This window comes from Pristiophorus japonicus, chromosome 6 (genome assembly GCF_044704955.1).
Source record: "Pristiophorus japonicus isolate sPriJap1 chromosome 6, sPriJap1.hap1, whole genome shotgun sequence".
NCBI classification, from domain to species: Eukaryota; Metazoa; Chordata; class Chondrichthyes; family Pristiophoridae; genus Pristiophorus; species Pristiophorus japonicus.
Window position 1 is genome coordinate 235,411,508 of NC_091982.1, and position 19,958 is coordinate 235,431,465.

At 45.2% G+C, this 19,958-nt stretch overlaps 1 protein-coding gene across 1 annotated transcript in view; it reads left to right on the top strand.

Moving 5' to 3' along the window:
- The first annotated feature begins 1,327 nt into the window (after positions 1–1,327).
- LOC139266002 (mediator of RNA polymerase II transcription subunit 12-like protein) overlaps positions 1,328–19,958 on the top strand; it is a 799,024-nt gene continuing 780,393 nt past the window's right edge. Inside the window, exon 1 of the mRNA XM_070883728.1 lies at positions 1,328–1,426. Coding sequence (XP_070739829.1) covers positions 1,328–1,426 — 99 coding nt within the window. The remainder of the gene's footprint in view (positions 1,427–19,958) is intronic.

Below are 19,958 nucleotides of genomic sequence, written 5' to 3' on the forward strand. Positions count from 1 at the left end.
CAGAGCAAGCTGTTTTGTGCTGGCGGTAGGGCTGTGTCAATCCGGAGGCAGCAAGCGCCCTGCAGACTGACAAGATAGCTCCTAACCGAGGAGGAGGGCAAACAGGAAGGGATTTGATTTAAAAAAAGGAAACAAATTATCTCTATAATTACGAGGAAAGGGGGTTTGCATGTGGTGGCAGGGCTAATGGAGTGTTACCGAGGTGGATCATGCTCACTCATGTATCAATGACCAGTCTCGCACCTAAAACCAGATTAACCCTCTGAAAGGTAAGCACAGTGTCGGGCAATCTGGAAAAGGAGAAGGAGCCCTGTTATTATTTTTTTGTTATTGTTGTTTTTGTTGCCCTGGGCACAAGTTGAATGGAACAAATGATAAATAAATGTTTCCTGCCTTGACATAAGATGTTGCAAAATGCAAGCCACCTGAATATGTTTTTAAAAATATTTTTAAAAATGTCACCTCATCGGAAACAAGCAAACTGAGTTTTCAGTTGAACCTTGTGGCAACGTGTGCACAGTATGGCCATCTCTCTTGCAGCAAATAGTTTTCTGTATTTTATACTGTGTTTATACTCGTTTTATAATTATAATTAAGACCCAACAGGAGGCGAAAAAAATGTATAATTGATAGTAATAGTTTGCTATCCTTTTATAAGAGATACTTTGATCACAGCCGAGTTCAAATGTGTGTATATATATAATGTAACATTTTATAATTTTGGAGGACAAGTCATATATATTTGCTTGCAGACATCTAGTATAAACTGTTGCCAGTTCACAGGGATTCAGATATAGAGCATTAGAAAGGCTAAAATGTGTGAATATATATATATAATGGGCTTCAGATATGAAACAAGGTTTAAAATATGTGAATATATAATAAAATGGGGTTCAGATATAAAACATTAGCAAGTCTAAATGTGTGTGTATATATAAATTGGATTAGAATATAAAACAAAGTCTAAAATGTGTGAATATATATATATATATAATGGGATTCAAATATAAAACAAAGTTTAAAATGTGTGAATATATAATAAAATGGGATTCAGATATAAAACATTAGAAAGTCTAAAATGTGTGAATATATATAGATAATTAAAATGAGTGCATCTGTACACAACTAAGTTAGTGGGGGCTTTTTTTTTTGCATACATTTTTTTGCACTGCAAACTTTGGTGCAATGCTGTCTGCAATGTGTGTTATGATTATTACATGTAATTTTTTTGGGGAAAAAAAAGTGTCTCATTCTTTCTTTAATAGAGAGACCTAGAGGATTGTGGGAAGCCGGCACTCCAAACTCCGGCTTGTTGCTGAGATGTAGGATGGCGGCGTTCGGCTTCTTGAGCTACGAGCAGCGGCCGCTCAAACGCCCGCGGCTGGGGCCACCCGACGTGTACCCGCAAGACCCCAAACAGAAAGAGGTAACGCCGGGCAGCTGACAGTGGCTGGGAGAGGAGCCATCCCCTCCCCTCCTCTCCCCTTCCCTCCCCCATCTCTCTCTCTCCCTCCCACACCTCAACTCATTCCCTCCCCTCCATCCCTCTCTCCCTCCTCCCTCTCAACGACCATTCACCTCCCTCCCTCCCTCCCTCTCATTTTTGTTGTTGCTGTTGCGGTTGCACACAGTTATTTCAAGGTGATCCCCTTTGCAGTCACATCTGTCATCCTTCAGCATCGCTGCACAGTTGTTATATTGTCAGCTCTATTCCAGGGCCTGTCTGATTATTACAACAGTCAGACCCGGGAGAAAAGCAGTGTAGACAGTATAATGTTTTGCATTATTTCACCCTCTCCACCTTTCATGAAAGCATAAAGTCTCACTGGGTTATTTATATATATTGTTTTTGCTGTGGAAATGTATACTTGTCACATTGCAAAAGTATTGGCTGATAGCTGCAATACTTTTTTTTGACTCTGGCACATATTACTGTACAAGCTGAAATAGTGTCCCTGACTTACAAGATGCTGGCTTTACATCATCTAGAAACCCACCATAATTTTGGTAACTCAATGCGCAGACACAGACAGGCAGATGCAGCCACAGCCACAGCCAGACAGACACACTAAAACTATAATATATATTTGGAATAATCATGGAGGGGGAGGAGATCTTTTTTTTACATATTAAAGGGGAAGTGCATTAATTCAATCCTACAACCGGAATATTTAAAATTGAATAATTATCTATGCTGTGGAGTTTATTTTAGTGTCTCAACAAAAAAACATTATTGGTTTCCACTAGTGTGTACTGTGATTCAGGGCTTTGCTGCCCAATTGCTATATAACTTTGAAGTCATCATAGGCAGTCCCTCGGAATCGAGGAAGACTTGCTTCCACTCCCAAAATGAGTCCTTAGGTGGCTGAACAGTCCAATACGAGAGCCACAGTCCCTGTCACAGGTGGGACAGATAGTCGTTGCGGGAAGGGGTGGGTGGGACTGGTTTGCCGCACGCTCTTTCCGCTGCCTGCGTTTGATTTCTGCATGCTCTTGGTGATGAGACTCGAGGTGCTCAACGCCCTCCCGGATGCACTTCCTCAACTTAGGGTGGTCTTTGGCCAGGGACTCCCAGGTGTCAGTGGGGATGTTGCACTTTATCAGGGAGGCTTTGAGGGTATCCTTGTAACGTTTCCACTGCCCACCATTGGTTCGTTTGCTGTGAAGGAGCTCCGAGTAGAGCGCTTGCTTTGGGAGTCTCGTATCTGGCATGCAAACTATGTGGCCTGCTCAGCGGAGCTGATCTCAAATGTGGTCAGTGCTTCAATGCTGGGGATGTTGGCCTGGTTGAAGTGTGTTGGTGCAGACAGTGTAAATGTTTGCTGTACTTGAAGTAATAATGTACTTTTTAAAAACTGGAATATTCAAACAGTGACTGGGTTACAGTGTAAACAGGTGGCTGACAACTGCAAGCCGACTAATTTTGGCCATGACAATTGTATTTGAACTGAGCTGACCCACTCTTGTCCCATCCCTCCATTAAATGTGGTGTTGCATGTGAGATACCAAAGGTGCTACCAGGCCGGGGAGTGAAAGGAGCAGCGTGGAGGCATACCACTCCAGGGAGCAGCACGTGCTGGAGCAGGAGAGCAACGGCAGTGAAGAGGGACGTCACCAAGATCCAGGCCGGTGATTGGAGCGTGGGCAGGTACAGCAGGAGTGGCGAGGTCGGGGCGAAGGAGCAACAAGAGACTGTGGAGCGATGTGATCGGGGACCAGGACAGGCACGAGTTCGGGGCCCAGAAAAGGCAAGGGCTCTGGGGCAGCACGGGCCAGCCCACACTGCGATATGTGTGCGCACTAGGTCAGTGCAGCAGAGCAGGTCTCCAGTCATCTTGGTTAACCCTTGCCACTGGACCAAGACCTAGCTCTGTCAAGCCCGCGTGGTGGCTGGTGTGCAACGGCCACCACGCGTTTAAAAAATCCACGCACAGGCATCTTCCATCCTTCAAGGTTTAGTTTGGGATCTGGAATTTTAGGTCCATCATTGAAACACCTGTGAACTTTTTGGTGTGGAAACAAGTCATCCTTGACTCGAGGGACTGCCTATGATGATGATGATGATGACCAAAGGTGCTGGCTGTTCACCAGTACGTCAGCTAACTGACCATTCTGTTGTGGTGGGGTGTGGGGGCGAGAGGGGTGGCGTTCTGCATGTGTACACACTTTCCAGGAGTGGTCACTGAATTGACCGTGATCTGGAGTTGGAACTCTGGCTGATCTGTATTTCTCCCTTTTTCCTAGCTGGGAGGACACTTGAGATCAACTGTGGGACTTACCACTGTGTCCTGACTAACTCACTGAGTGCAGAGACTGAGGATCAACTCTGGGACCCTTGTGGTCTGCACTTCGGTGCTACACCACATGGTGTATACACCACACTGATCCATCTGGGTTACAGTCTTTAGAGTAGTTTCAGTCGCAGTTGCGAAAATTTACGTGGCACTTGAGGTATACCCCACGAAATGCCTGTGAAGTTACAAATTGGTGTAAACTGTGCCACTTTAAAAAAAAAAAATTTATAGCTTGTTTAAATGTGCATTTGATACCTTGCAGCCTCATTAAACAAACTTACACCTGTATTACAGAAATAGTAAAAATTCAGTTTTACAGCTTAAGATTGAAATTTGCATTCCCATATTCACTTTTGCTGTGACAGTGGCTCAGATTTTGCACAGAATGGGATCTGAATGAGCCAATTGGACAAATGTCATGTCTGTGTCTGTCTGGCTATAGATAGACGACACCAACAACAACTTGTATTTATATAACGCCTTTAACGTTGTGAAATGTCGCAAGGCGCTTCACCGGAGTATTATGAGACAATAAATTTGACTCTGAGCCACATAAGGAGAAATTAGCGCAGGTGACCAAAAGCTTTGTTAAAGAGAGGGAGAGAGAGAGAGAGAGACAGAGAATTCTAGAGCTCGGGGCCCAGGCAGAAATTAGGGCAGGTGACCAGAAGCTTGGTCAAAGAGGTAAGTTTTAAGGAATGTCTTGAAGGAGGAAAGAGAGATTGAGAGATTTAGGCATGGAGTTCCAGAGCTTGGGGTCTGGGCAACAGAAGGCACGGCCACCGATGGTTGAGTGATTATAATCAGGGATCTCGAGGGAGAATTAGAGGAGTGCAGATATCTTGGGGATGGGGGGGATAATTTAGAAAAATATAGATATTGATATCTATATTTACTTGGTGGATTCATTTTAATCTTAATCTAAATTGTTGTCTTTTCATAAGTCAGTAAATTCTAATGAGCTGATTGTCACAACCCAAGGACTGCCATTTTTCTGATATTGGATCGAGGATAGTTGCAGTGTGCTGCAAGATGATGATGATGATGCATTGTGGAATTCAGATGGCATCACATAAAGCATGAGAATGAAGGTCGAATTGTTCAAGAGCATCACTTTTTCACCTGAGGAGTGATTAGAGTTGTGGAGCAGGCTGCCAGTGAAATAGAATATAAAATCCGGTTCAAAAATCAATTAGACTTGTTTCTGGGTATAAGATACTTAAAAACATCCCAATAGTGGATAATCAAGGGAGGGAGGAACTTAATACAATCACTATCACTAAAGAAGTAGTACTCGGTTAAAATAATGGGACTAAAGGCGGGCAAGTCCCCTGGACCTGATGGCTTACATCCTAGGGTCTTAACGGAAGTGGCTGCAGAGATAGTGGATGCATTGGTTGTAATCAACCAAAATTCCCTGGATTCTGGGGCGGCCCCAGCGGATTGGAAAACCGCAAATGTAATGTCCCTATTTTAAAAAAAAAAAAACGAGGCAGACAAAAAGCAGGAAACTATAGACCAGTTAATCTAACATCTGTCATTGGGGAAAATGCTGGGATTAAGCAAATTTATTGAGGACATTTGGAACAGCATAATTCAATCCAGCAGAGTCAACATGGTTTTATGAAAGGGAAATCATGTTTGACAAATTTGCTGGAGTTCTTTGAGGATGAAACGAGCAGGGTGGATAAGGGGGAATCAGTGGATGTGGTGTATTTGGATTTCCAGAAGGCATTTGATAAGGTGCCACATAAAAGATTACTGCACAAGATAAATGTTCATGGGGTTGGGAGTAATATATTAGCATGGATTAAGGATTGGCTAACTAAGAAAGCAGAGAGTCGGGATCAATGGGTCATTTTCCGGTTGGCAAACAGTAACTAGTGGGGTGCTGCAGGGATTGGTGCTGGGTCCTGAACTATTTACAATCTATATTAATGACTTGGATAAAGGGACCGAGTGTAATGTGGCCACGTTTTCTGATGATACAAAGATGGGTGGGAAAGCAAATTGTGAGGAGGACACAAGAAATCTTCACAGGCTAAGTGAGTGGGCAAAATTTTGCCAGATGGAGTATAATGTGAGAAAATTTGAGGTTATCCACTTTGGCAGAAAAAAATAGAAAAGCAAATTATAATTTAAATGGAGAAAAATTGCAAAATGCTGCAGTACAGAGAGACCTAGGGATCCTTGTGCATGAAACACAAAATGTGAGTATGCAGGTACAGCAAGTAATCAGGAAGGCAAATGGAATGTTGGCCTTTATTTCAAGGGGGATAGAGTATAAAAGCAGAGAAGTCCTGCTACAACTGTACAAGGTATTGGTGAGGCCATACCTGGAGTACTGCATGCAGTTTTGGTCTTCGTATTTAAGGAAGGCTGTTCAGAGAAGGTTCACTAGGTTGATTGCGGAGATGAGGGGGTTGACTTATGAAGATAGGTTGAGCCTATGCTCATTGACGTTCAGAAGAATGAGAGGTGATCTTATTGAAACATAGAAGGTAATTAGGTGGCTCGACAAGGTGAATGCAGAGAGGATATTTCCACTCATAGAGGAAACTAAAACTAGGGGACATAGTCACAGAATAAGGGGCCGCCCATTTAAAACTGAGATGAGGAGGAATTTCTTCTGAGGGTTGTAACACTGTGGAATTCTCTGCCCCAGAGAGCTATGGAGGCTGGGTCTTTGAATATATTTAAGGTGGAGATAGACAGATTTTTGAGCGATAAGGGAATAAAGGGTTATGGGGAGCGGGCAAGGAAGTGGAGCCGAGTCCATGATCAGATCGGCCATGATCTTATTAAATGACGGAGCAGGCTCGAAGGGGCAAATGGCTGACTCCTCCTGTTTCTTATGTTCATGTGTAGAACGAAAAGGTGGCGAGATCGGACTGGTCCATTGAAAAGATGTTTTTGTTTGGGGGGCCGAATTCCTTTTTTGCTCTTTTTAATTAAAAAAAAAAATTAATTCAGGGGCTGTGGGTCCCGCTGCCAGCATTTATTGCCCATCCCCAATTGCCCTTGAGAAGGTGATGGTGAGCCGCTGCCTTGAACAAATACTTTGGTTCTGTCTCCACGAAGGAAGACACAAATAACCTTCCGGAAATACTAGGGGACCGAGGGTGTAGTGAGAAGGAGGAACTGAAGGATATCCTTATTAGGCGGGAAATTGTGTTGGGGAAATTGATGGGATTGAAGGCCGATAAATTTCCAGGGCCTGATAGTCTGCATCCCAGAGTACTTAAGGAAATAGCCCTGGAAATAGTGGATGCATTGGAGATCATTTTCCAACAGTCTATCGACTCTGGATCAGTTCCTATGGACTGGAGGGTAGCTAATGTAACACCACTTTTTAAGAAAGGAGGGAGAGAAAAAACGGGCAATTATAGACCGGTTAGCCTGACATCGGTGGTGGGGAAAATGTTGGAATCAATTAGTAAAGATGAAATAGCAGCGCATTTGGAAAGCAGTGACAGGATCGGTCCATGTCAGCATGGATTTATGAAAGGGAAATCATGCTTGACAAATCTTCTAGAATTTTTTGAGGATGTAACTAGTAGAGTGGACAAGGGAGAACCAGTGGATGTGTATTTGGACTTTTAAAAGGCTTTTGACAAGGTCCCACACAAGAGATTGGTGTGCAAAATTAAAGCACATGGTATTGGGGGTAATGTACTGACGTGGATAGAGAACTGGTTGGCAGTCAGGAAGCAGAGAGTCGGGATAAACAGGTCCTTTTCAGAATGGCAGGCAGTGACTTGTGGGGTGCTGCAGGGTTCAGTGCTGGGACCCCAGCTATTTACAATATAAATTAATGATTTAGATGAAGGAATTGAGTGTAATATCTCCAAGTTTGCAGATGGCATTAAACCGGGTGGCGTTGTGAGCTGTGAGGGGGATGCCAAGAGGCTGCAGGGTGACTTGGACAGGTTAGGTGAGTGGCAAACGCATGGCAGATGCAGCATAATGTGGATAAATGTGAGGTTATCTACTTTGGTGGCAAAAACACGAAGGCAGAATATTATCTGAATGGCGGCAGATTAGGAAAAGGGGAGGTGCAACGAGACCTGGGTGTCATGGTACATCAGTCATTGAAAGTTGGCATGCAGGTACAGCAGGCGGTGAAGAAGGCAAATGGTATGTTGGCCTTCCTAGCTTAAGGTATTTGTGTATAGAAGCAGGGAGGTCTTACTGCAGTTGTACAGGGCCTTGGTGAGGTCTCACCTGGAATATTATGTTCAGTTTTGGTCTCCTAATCTGAGGAAAGACGTTGTTGCTATTGAGGGAGTGCAGCGAAGGTTTACCAGACTGATCCCCGAGATGGCAGGACTGACATATGAGGAGAGACTGGATCGACTGAGCCTGTATTCACTGGAGTTTAGAAGGATGAGAGGGGATCTCATAGAAACATATAAAATTCTGACGGGACTGGACAGGTTAGATGCGGGAAGAATGTTCCCGATGTTGGGGAAGTCCGGAACCAGGGGACATAGTCTAAGGAAAAGGGGTAAGCCATTTAGGATTGAGATGAGGAGAAACTTCCTCACTCAGAGTTGTTAACCTATGGAATTCCCTGCCGCAGAGAGTTGTTGATGCCAGTTCATTGGATGTATTTAAGAGGGAGTTAGATATGACCCTTGTGGCTAAAGGGATCAAGGGGTATGGAGAGAAAGCAGAAAATGGGTATTGAGGGAATGATCAGCCATGATCTTATTGAATGGTGGTGCAGGCTCGAAGGGCCGAATGGCTTACTCCTGTACCTATTTTCTATGTTTCTATGAACCGCTGCTGTCCTTGACGTTTGGAAGGGAACAGCTTGAGACCCAGTTTTGGAAATAACTCGTGATGCATTTATTGTCTCGTCTAATGCACTCGCAAGTTTTTAGACGGTTTTTATTGGCATTTCTGCTGAGGATAAATTCAGACGTGGGGCTGGTGAGTGAGCATGGAACTGAGCGTTTGCTCCAAGGCAGAGATTGCAGAAGGTGATAACTGGAGTGATGTGATGCCAGATGATTCCCCTGAGTATCGGTTTTATTTCAGCCTGATGGAAAATGCAGTGCCTTTTATTGTATTCCAGAAAAATAACTGTCCCCCTGTCCGATTATTGTTGCATCATAATTTCACGGTAGTGTGAATCAATCTTCAAGCTCTGACAGCCTAAAGCCATTCATTGTCTCTTTTCTCCTCACTACCCAAAATAAGCTTGATTCAGATCCAACCTTTTTTTGTCAACAAAGACCTCTTGTGCTGTTACATTAAGGGTTTTGTGCTGAATTTGCCCCAGTTTTAGCAATGTTGCTGTTCCAGTATAGTGTTTTGCAGTTTGATTTGGCCTTTGCCAATGCTCAGGTGGTGGATTATTACAGTGCTGCTGTAATTTAACTCCAGCCGCATGGAGTAGTGCCCCAAACCAGGATGGGTTCTGAAAACATGATGGTGAGGTACAGTGTGAAAGTGCCCCATCTCTTGTTGGTGTGAGCCTGCGGAGTGCCAGTGTGCACACACCTGCATGTCGTGCGTACCTGCTCGTGCAGACGCAATGTGCCCTGACTTTTGGAGCGATTCAGCGTATGAACAACCTCCCTCTGGTGATGTGAGCGAGAGAGAGGTTTGTTTTAAGGTGCCTCATTTGCGATGTTGACCTTGATATGGCAAAGGCATCAAAATCTATCCCAAGAGATGTTATAATGGGCCACTTGCTTTCTTCGTTACAATATTGGTCACGAAGTTTCCTTGACCAGCAATACAACAAATTGCAGGGAAGGTAAAAATATCTAAACTTTATACAGAAAATACTGGATGCTTGAGAGTAAGTAGCATGCAGTAATGTCAGCAAGTGGCTTGGCTGACGATATAAACCCATTGTGTGTGTTTACCATCTGAACATTGTGTGCATGTTTGTCTAGGGGGTAGAGTGTCAGCTTCACCACCTGGCCGGTAAACTGGCAGAGAGATTTCCTATCCATTACACAATGGAAATTAAAATGGAATGTTGTTGAATGGGTGGGCAATCGGCTCTTGCAGTTTACCGTCAGAGTGGTGAATGTGAAAATTACCCCCCACAGCCCCCCCCCCCCGCATTGTTGTGTGGATGTCACCATTCTGTGACCGTCATTATCATCATAGGTAGTCCCTCGTATCGAGGATGACTTGCTTCCACGTCAAAAAGGGATGAGTTCACAGATGTTTCAATGAAGGACCAAATATTCCAGGTCCCGAACTACACCCTGAAGGGTGGAAGATGCCTGTGCGAGGACTTTTTTAACGTGGGGTGACTGTTGCACACCAGCCATCACACGGGCTTGACAGAGCTAGGGTAATCCTTGTCCAGTGGCAAGGATTACCCAAGACAACTGGAGACCAGCTCTGCTGCATGGGCCTAGTGCGCACACATATCGCAGTGTGGGCTGGCCCGTGCTGCCCCTGGGCCCTCGCCTCTTCTGGGCCCTGAACTGACGCCTCTCCTGGACCCCGATCACTTCCCTCTACAATCTCTCACCGCTCCTTCGCCCCTCTCGCTGCTCCTGCTGTACCTCCCCACGCTCCAATCACCGACCTGGACCTTGATGACATCAGTCTTGGCTGCCGTTGCCCTCCTGCACCAGCTCGCGCTGTACCTTGCAGTGGCATGCCTCCACGCTGCCCATGGCCACCCCACGCCGCTCCTTTTATGGCCCCGACCTGCCGCTGATGGTCTCTCGCAGGTCAGGGCCTCCACACCTGCAATGACACACTTCTTTCTACTACTAGATGAATTTTCGGAAGCAGCAGACCCCCATATTTAAGACATCATCACCAATGTACTCCGAGGGAGATTCAGCATAAGAACATAAGAACATAAGAAATCGGAGCAGGAGTAGGCCATACAGCCCCTCGAGCCTGCTCCGCTATTTAATAAGATCATGGCTGATTCGATCATGGACTCAGCTCCACTTCCCTGCCTGCTCCCGATAACCCCTTATCCCCGTATCGTTTAAGAAACTGTCTATTTCTGTCTTAAAATCTATTCAATGTCCCAGCCTCAACAGCTCTCTGAGGCAGCGAATTCCACAGATTTACAACCCTGTGAGAAGAAATTTCTCCTCATCTCAGTTTTAAATGGGCAGCCCCTTATTCTAAGATCATGCCCTCTAGTTCTAGTCTCACTCATCAGTGGACACATCCTCTCTGCATCCACCTTGTCAAGCCCCCTCATAATCTTATACGTTTCAATAAGATCACCTCTCATTCTTCTGAATTCCAATGAGTAGAGGCCCAACCTCCTCAACCTTTCCTCATAAGTCAACCCCCCTCATCCCCGGAATTCACCATTGTCCTGTGTTGCACTGTATACTTTGCCTTTCCTGTTGCTGACGGGCAAATGGCAGCAATTATTATGCTCTGATGTCAGTGACATCCACACAGAAGGATTACTGATTATGATTGTCTCGGGTTCATTATTAAAAAATAATGGACCAATTATAGTCTGCATTGCGTCGCTCAAGACATCAACGTTCATTTGCCTGGCGCCTTTTAACGTAGAAAAATGTCCCAAGGTGCTGCACGGAGGCATAAGTGGGAAATAAAATGGGTGCTGAGTCAAAGAAGGAGATATTAGGGTTGACCAAAAATTCTGTCAAAGAGTTGGTTTTTAAGAAGGGTCTTAAAGGAGGAGAATGAGGTTGAGGGGTTTAAGGAGGAAATTCCAGAACATGAGGCTGAGGTGATTGAAGAACTGGCTGTCAGTGGAGGAGAGGGGGAGCTTGCACGAGGGGCCGGTGTCTGAGGAGCAGACAGTTCTTGGTAGCATAGAGTGACGTGTTGAAATACTGCAAAGGATTGGGGTGGAGTTACTGATTCACAGCCTAAATTTCCTAGCACACTTCTGTGGTTACTCATTTGACAAGTAGAGCATCACACAGATGTTATGGAGATGATTTCTCTTTGTGGGCCTGTGGTGCTTGTTCACCTGGGCGAACTATTTACCATCCCTGATGCCTTCAGTGACCCTCCATGATGGAGCAGTGGGAGGTGCATTTGGAGTGAGCAGTATTAAACGGTAACGGCCTATAATATTTTTCGAATCTTGATGCTTTTTCGTCCAGTTTGAAAAGCCCCAAAGCATACCTGGCTCAAGCAAGCGAGGGCCAGCTCTTGTGAAGCACCTCGAGCTTTCTCTGTGTGCTGTGCCTGTATAAATCGATGATTGTGAAAGCTGCCCTGATTGCTCACGTCATTATGGGATTATTGGTGTCGGCCATGGCTTAGTGGTAGCACTCTCACTTCTGAGTCAGAAGGTTGTGGGTTCAAGCCTCACTCCAGAGATGGGAACATGTACTCTAGGCTGACACTCCAGTCCAGTGCGGAGAAAGTGCTGCGCTGGTAGCAGTGCTGTCTTTTTGATGAGACGCTAAATCTGCTGCCATGTCTCGGGTGGACGTAAAAGACCCCACGGCACTATTCGGAGAAGAGCAGGGGAGTTTCCTCCCCGGTGTCCCGGCCAATATTTATCCGTCAACCAACATCACTCAGACAGGTTAGCTGGACATTAGAAATATAGAAAATAGGTGCCGGAGTAGGCCATTCGGCCCTTTGAGCCTGCACCACCATTCAATATGATCATGGCTGATCATTCCCTCAGTACCCCTTTCCTGCTTTCTCTCCATATCCCTTGATCTCCTTAGCCATAAGGGCCATATCTAACTCTCTCTTGAATATATCCAATGAACTGGTATCAACAACTCTCTGCGGCAGGGAATTCCACAGGTTAACAACTCTGAGTGAAGAAGTTTCTCCTCATCTCAGTCCTAAATGGCCTACCCCATATCCTAAGACCGTGTGCCCTGGTTCTGGACTTCCCCAACATCGGGAACATTCTACCTGCATCTAACCTGTCCCGTTCCGCCAGAATGTTGTATATTTCTGAGATCCCCTCTCGTCCTTCTAAACTCCAGTGAATACAGGCCCAGTTGATCCAGTCTCTCCTCATATGTCAGTCCAGCCATCCCGGGAATCAGTCTGGTGAACCTTCGCTGCACTCCCTCAATAGCAAGAACGTCCTTCCTCCATTTGTAGGAGCTTGCTGTGTGCAAATTGGCTGCTGCGTTTCTAACATTTACAACCGTGATTGCACGTCAAAAATATTTCATTGGCTGTAAAGCGCTTTGGGACGTCCTGAGGTTGTGAGAGGCACTATATAAATGCAAGTCTGTCTTTTTTATGGGTAGAAGATAAAGTGGTTGTCCACCTGCGCTCTCCTCTGCTGTAATACAGCACCTGCCCTCCCTCTTGCTCCATCAAGGTATGAAGACCACCTGTTGCTGCACAATGAATTGAATCAATTCTGGAAGATACAGTTGCGAATTTGTTCTGTTGTGAGCAATTTACAAACCAGTTGGCAGTCACTTAATTTTACATCAAATTCTCACCGCCTCACTCCCTCTCTCGCTGTCTGGAAATCTCTTGTTTTTTTCCCCAATAGATATAAAACTCCAGTCACAAATGTTGTACTTCAGAGATCATGTAAAGGAACACTAGCGGCCACAAAATGATCCCCACAGGCCATGGGACACAACAATGCATATTAGTCATCTTCTTTCGTATGGTCGGAGCAAAGCAACTTGGATATCCAGGCCGAAACTTCCGGTGTAACAGCGTGGATATCTTGTAGGCTGCCTGTGAATTCCCTCTGAGGGCAGTGCTCGATGATGTGCTCCAGGGTCTGATTAGCAGCTCCACAGTCGCATGATGGGGACGCTTTAATCTTCCACCTAAGGAGAAGGTGACAGCATCGACCGTGACCGGTTCTGAGGCGGTTGATGGTTGTCCACTGTTTGTGAGGAAGGTTTGATCCTTCAGATTGTACTGTGGGATCCTCGATAAGGAATCCATTCCGTATGTCGCAGTTCTTCCAGGCATTTCGCCGTCTGTCATCAAGGCTGAGGGGAGATCGTTGAAGGGCTTCGGCGACAGTCCAAAAGGGCCGCCTAGATTTGAGACGGGTTGGTGATAGGTTGTACAAGTCGGCCTGTCTTTGCTGGTGTAGCGGTTGTATTCTCTGGAGACGGCATATTCGCGGCGTAGGTGTGGTGGTGCGATGTTTGAAAAAATTAGATAAAAACGTACCTGTAATAATTCTCAAATAATTTAAAAGTGCATATTAATAGTAATAGTTATTACTGATGTGTGCACAAACCAATCTGAGAAAATAACTTCATTAGTATGGATCCTGACTGTGTGCTAAATCTTGGTGAGTGACAGAGGTTGGCCTATTTCTCTTGGGTACATACACTGCACCATCCTGGATTTGAGCCGCCTTATGGCTCCTGGAATACAGTGTAGCTGCGTCAAACTAGCTCCATTAAATCAATTATAATTTAAATGGAGAAAACTTGCAAAGTGCTGCAGTACAGAGGGACCTGGGGGTCTTTGTGAATGAAACACAAAAAGTTAGTATGCAGGTACAGCAAGTAATCAGGAAGGCAAATGGAATGTTGGCATTTATTGCAAGGGGGATAGAGTATAAAAGCAGAGAAGTCCTGCTACAACTGTACAGGGTATTGGTGAGGCCACACCTGGAGTATTGCATACAGTTTTGGTCTCCGTATTTAAGGAAGGATATACTTGCATTGGAGGCAGTTCAGAGAAGGTTCATTAGGTTGATTGCGGAGATGGGGGCGTTGAATTATGAGGATAGGTTGAGTAGGTTGGGTCTATAAACATTGGAGTTTAGAAGAATGAGAGGTGATCTTATTGAAATATAGAAGATAATGAGGGGGCTCAACAAGGTGGATGCAGAGAGGATATTTCCACTGATGGGGGAGACTGAAACTGAAACTAAAACTAGGGGACATCGTCTCAGAATAAGGGGCCGTCCATTTAAAACTGAGATGAGGAGAAATTTCTTCTGAGGATTGTAAATCTGTGGAATTCTCTGCCCCAGAGAGCTGTGGAGGGGTCATTGAATATATTTAAGGCGGACATGGACAGACTTTTGAGCGATTTATGGGAATCAAGGGTTATGGGTTGTGGAGCTGAGTCCATGATCGGATCAGCCATGATCTTATTGAGTGGAGAGCAGGCTCGAGGGGCCAAATGGCCTACTCCTGCTCTTATTTCTTATGTTCTTAATTGCTGATTTTCTCCATTTTCCATGTTACTGCAACAATTTGCATTTATATAGCTTGCGCCTTTAACATTGGGAAAATGTCCCAAGGAGTGTACTGAGTCAAAGAACGAGTTATTGGGAGGGTGACTAAAAGCTGGGACAAAGAGGTCGGTTTTAAAGATCATAATGGAGGAGAGAGATGTGTTGAGGTTTGGGGAGGGAATCCCAGAGCTTGGGGCCGAGGCTGCTAAAGGCACGGCCGCCAGTGGTGAGGCGAAGGATGCACAAGAGACCCGAGTTGGAGGAACATAGTTCTCCGAGGATTGTAGGGCTGGAGGAGGTTACGGAGATGTGAAGGAGGGGGCGAGGCCGTGGAGGGATTTGAACAGGAGGATGAGAATGTTTAAATCAAGGCATGGGTGGAGCGGGAGCTGATGTCGGTCGTCGAGCACAGGGGTGGGTCTTGATGCTACTGAGAGGAAGGCTGATCAAAACTGGACGTATCTCTTGAGTTGACTAAAGCATATTATATTTGGAGTGCAGTGACTCGTTATGTAATTAAACAGGCAGCCAACTTGTACATAGAAAAATCCTAAATAGCATTGAGGAGAATCCAGTTGGTCTCATTTTGGTGGTGGTGATCGAGGGAGGAATGTTGTCCAGGAGATAAAGAAAAGCCTGCATTTATATAGCGCCTTTCACGACCTCAGGACATCCCAAAGCACTTTCCAGCCAATGAAGTACTTTTTGAAGTGTCACTGTTGTAATGTAGGAAATGCTGCAGCCAGTTTGCACACAGCAAGCTCCCACAAACAGCAATGTGATGACCAGATAATCCGTTTTTGTGATGTTGATTGAGGGATAAATATTGGCCCAGGACACCGGGGATAACTCCCCTGCTCGTCTTTGAAATAATGCCATGGGATCTTTTATGTCCATCTGAGAGCAGACGGGGCCTTGGTTTAACGTCTCATCTGAAAGAGGGCATCTCCGACAGTGCGGCACTCCCTCAGCACTGCACTATTGTCAGCCTAGATTCTTGTGCTCAACTTTCTGGAGTGGGACTTGAACCCATGGCCTTCTGATTCAGAGAAGAGTTGCTACCCACTGAGCCACTGGCTGATGAAACTTCACGATCATTAAGCAGCAGCACAAAATGTCTACCTGCTGGGATAGAAATTAATCCAATTAGTTTATAAATCAAAGTAATTTGTCAGGATTTTTATCCTTTTTTATAAAACTAATCGCAGCAAGCAGTTCTGATGGGAAATGCATTGCTGTTACTCCGTGGCAGAGGGAATATCATTTATACAAATATAGTGTCAGCCATGGCTCAGTGGGCAGCACCCTCACCTCTGAGTCAGAAGGCTGTGGGTTCAAGTCCCATTCCAGGGACGTAAGCACATTAATCTAGGCTGACACCCCAGTGCAGTGCTGAGGGAGTGCTGCACTGTCTAAGGTGCTGTCTTTTGGATGAGACGTTAAACCGAGGCCCCATCTGCCCCCTCAGGTGGATGTAAAAGATCCCATGGCACTATTTTGAAGAAGAGCAGGGGAGTTAGCCCTGGTGTCCTGGCCAATATTTCTTCCTCAATCAACATAACAAAAACAGATTATCTAGTTATTAGCACGTTGCTCTTTGTGGGAGCTTGCTGTGCGCAAGTTGGCTGCTGCGTTTCCCACATTACAACAGTGCCTATACTCCAAAAGTACTTCATTGGCTGTAAAGCGCTTTGCGACGTCCAGTAGTTGTGAAAGACGCTATATAAATGTAAGTCTTTCTTTATTTACAATGCTGAAGACTTTGATTTGCATTTGATATAAGTGGTTGTTTCATCGAATCCCAGATATCATAGCACAGAGGAGATGGTATGACTCATCGTACCAGTGCTAACTCTTCAACCAGCCACTTAGGATGACACAGACACAGCACAGAAGGAGGCCATTTGGCCCATTGTGCTTGTGTCCGCTCGCTGAAAGAGCTACCAATTAATCCCACTCTTCCGCTCTGTCCCTGGAAATTTGTTTAAGTGTATATCCAATTCTCCTTTTGAAGGTTATTATTGAATCTGCTTCCACGCCAGTCATTCAGACAGTGCATTCCGGATCATCATCATTTGCTGAGTTTAAATAAAATTATCCTCGTCGTCCCCCTTCACCCCCCCCCCCCCCCCCCCCCCAAGGCTTTTAAGACGCCTTATTGTCATGGGGAGGAACAGTTTTATTTTCATAGTTCACACCATAAAGTGGTAAGACACCAAACCATAACTCAACTCGGCTCAGTTGGTAGGATCTTTGCAATTAAGTCAGAAATTTGTGGGTTCTAGCCCTACTACATAGGAACAGGAGGAGGCCATTCAGCTCCTCGAGCCTGTTGCACCATTCAATTTGAGCACAGTTGATCTGTATCTTAATTCCACCTATCCGCCTTGGTTCCATAACCCCGAAGATCCTTGCTTAACAAAAATCTATCCATCTCATCTCAGCGTTGAAATTCTCATTTGACCTCCCCAGCCTCAACAACTTTTTGGAGTTTCAGATTTCCACTACCCTTTGAGTGAAGAAATACTTTCTGGCATCACCCCTGAATGACCGTGTTACTCGTCGCCAGTTGTTAAGTATGGAAGAACTCCACAAAATTGAGTACTGTGAGCTAAAACTGATGTAACCTGAGTCTCTGTAATACAACTCCAGAGTGCCTTAGCAGCATGGCAGACAACTTTTTATACTCCCTTGCACGAGGTGTGCAGGTGACCCTTGTGCCTCCCAACAGTTGTGCCCTCTAGTGGCAAGTCTTACACAGTTACAATGTTTACATACACAACAGACCGAGCTCTAATTTTAAGGTTATTCCTCCTTGTTCTGAGCTCTCACACCAGAGGAAATAGTCCCCCTCTCAAGCGCTCTCTCTCTCTATCATATCAAATCCTTTAATCATCTTAACACATCAATTAGATCACCCCTTAATCTTCTGTACGCAAGGGAATACAAGCCCAGTCTATACAACCGATCCTTATATAATTTAACCCTTTTAGCTCCGGTATCATTCTGGTGAATCTGTACTGCACTTTCTCCAAGGCCAGTATATCCTTCCTGAGGTATGGCGCCCAGAACATAAGAAATAGCAGCAGGAGTAGGCCATACGGCCCCTCGAGCCTGAATGCAGTACTTCAGATGGGGTCTAACCAGAGTTTTATGCTATTTTAGCATAGCCTTTATCTCAAGGAGTAGAAGTTAACATTCCATTAGCATTTTCAATTATTTTTCTTAAACCTATCCACTAGCATTCAGTGATTTGTGTGCATTGAATCGCTAAATCTCTCTGCTCCTAGCTTGTCACCATTTAGAAAATACTCTGACCTATCATTCTTGGCTCCAAAGCAGATGACCTCTCACTTCCACCACATTGAACTGCACTATGGATTTGAGCACCGAATCTAATCTTGTATTTCAGTGCAGTGCTGCAATGTTGAGGGGGGTTTGCTGTCTATCGGATAAGATCATAAACCGATGCTCCAGCTGCCTGCTCCGATAGGAAGGTCCGGTCTGCCTGCTCGCACGGACAAGTAGAATTCTGCGATGATATTCAAAAAAACAGCAGTGAATTCTCGCCACCTTTTTTAAAAAAAAAAAAATATCTGAACATTCATTCATTTGTGGGATCTTGCTGTACATACATTGCTGTTACAGGAACTGCACTACAAATTAAGGTTGTAAAATGCTTTGGGGACTCGATACGGTGCTACATACATCTCTCTGCTCCTCCTAGCTTGTCACCGGGAACATTGGCATAGTGTTTATTTCACTGGATTAGTAATCCAGAGACGTGGACTAACGATCCAGAGAGGAGAGTTCAAATCCCACCACGGCAGCTGGGGAATTTAAATTCAATTAAAATAAATCTGGAATAAAAAGTGGAATAAACGTGTCAGTAATGGTGACCATGAAACCACCGGATTGTCATAAAAACCCATCTGGTTCACTAATGTCCTTTTTTAGGGAAGCAAATCAGCCGTGCTTACCCGGTCTGGCCTGTATGTGACTCCAGACCAATGCTTATTGAAATGGCCGAGCAAGCCATTTTGTTGTATTCAAGAAGGTGGCTCACCACCACCTTCTTGAGGGCAATTAGGGATGGGCAATAAATGCTGGCTTTGCCAGCAACGCCCACATCCCGTGAACAAATAAAAAAAACATTCAAGTTCTGTCTCTATTTGGAGCTTTCTTTGTTGCGTGCATTTGTAGAGAAGAGCAGATGAAACTGAGGGGTAACCTTGTTGCATGCAAATAGGAGCGAATACCATTGGGGGGAAATTATTTGCTCACTGGGTCCTGAGTGGGTGGAGTCCTGAGGGAAAACTTGCTCTTTTCCAAATCTAAACACCCACTGTGTATTTCCTGTAATGTATTCTGGGAGTAGAAACATAGAAATTTACAGCGCAGAAGGAGGCCATTTCGGCCCAACATGTCCGCGCCGCCTGACAAAGAGCCACACGACCCTCGGTCAGCAGCCCTGAAGGTTACATATAAACCCATGAACAATGGCAGAAAGGTAAAGAGCACCCGGCCCAACCAGTCTGTCCCACACAACTGCGATACCCCCTGCATCGCAACATTTTACACTTCACCCCAACCGGAGCCATGTGATCTCCTGGGAGAGGCAAAAAAAAACAGATTAAAAACCCAAGCCAATTGGGGGAAAAAAATCTGGGAAAATTCCTCTCCGACCCATCCAGGAGATCACCCTGGCCGTATTCGATTCCCTGCAGTACTTACCATTATATCTGCTTTGTCCCAACAAGAGGTTATCCAGTCTAATCCCAATTACCAGCTCTAGGTCCATAACCCTGCAGGTTACTGCACTTTAAATGCCCATCCAACCATCTCTTAAAAGTGGTGAGGGTTTCTGCATCCACCACTCTTCCAGGCAGCGAGTTCCAGATCTCCACAACCCTCTGTGTAAAGAAGCGCCCCCCCACCCCCTTCAAATCCCCTCTAAACCTTCCACCAACCACCTTAAATCTATGCTTCCACATAATAGACCCCTCCACCAATGGAAATAGCCCCTTGCTATC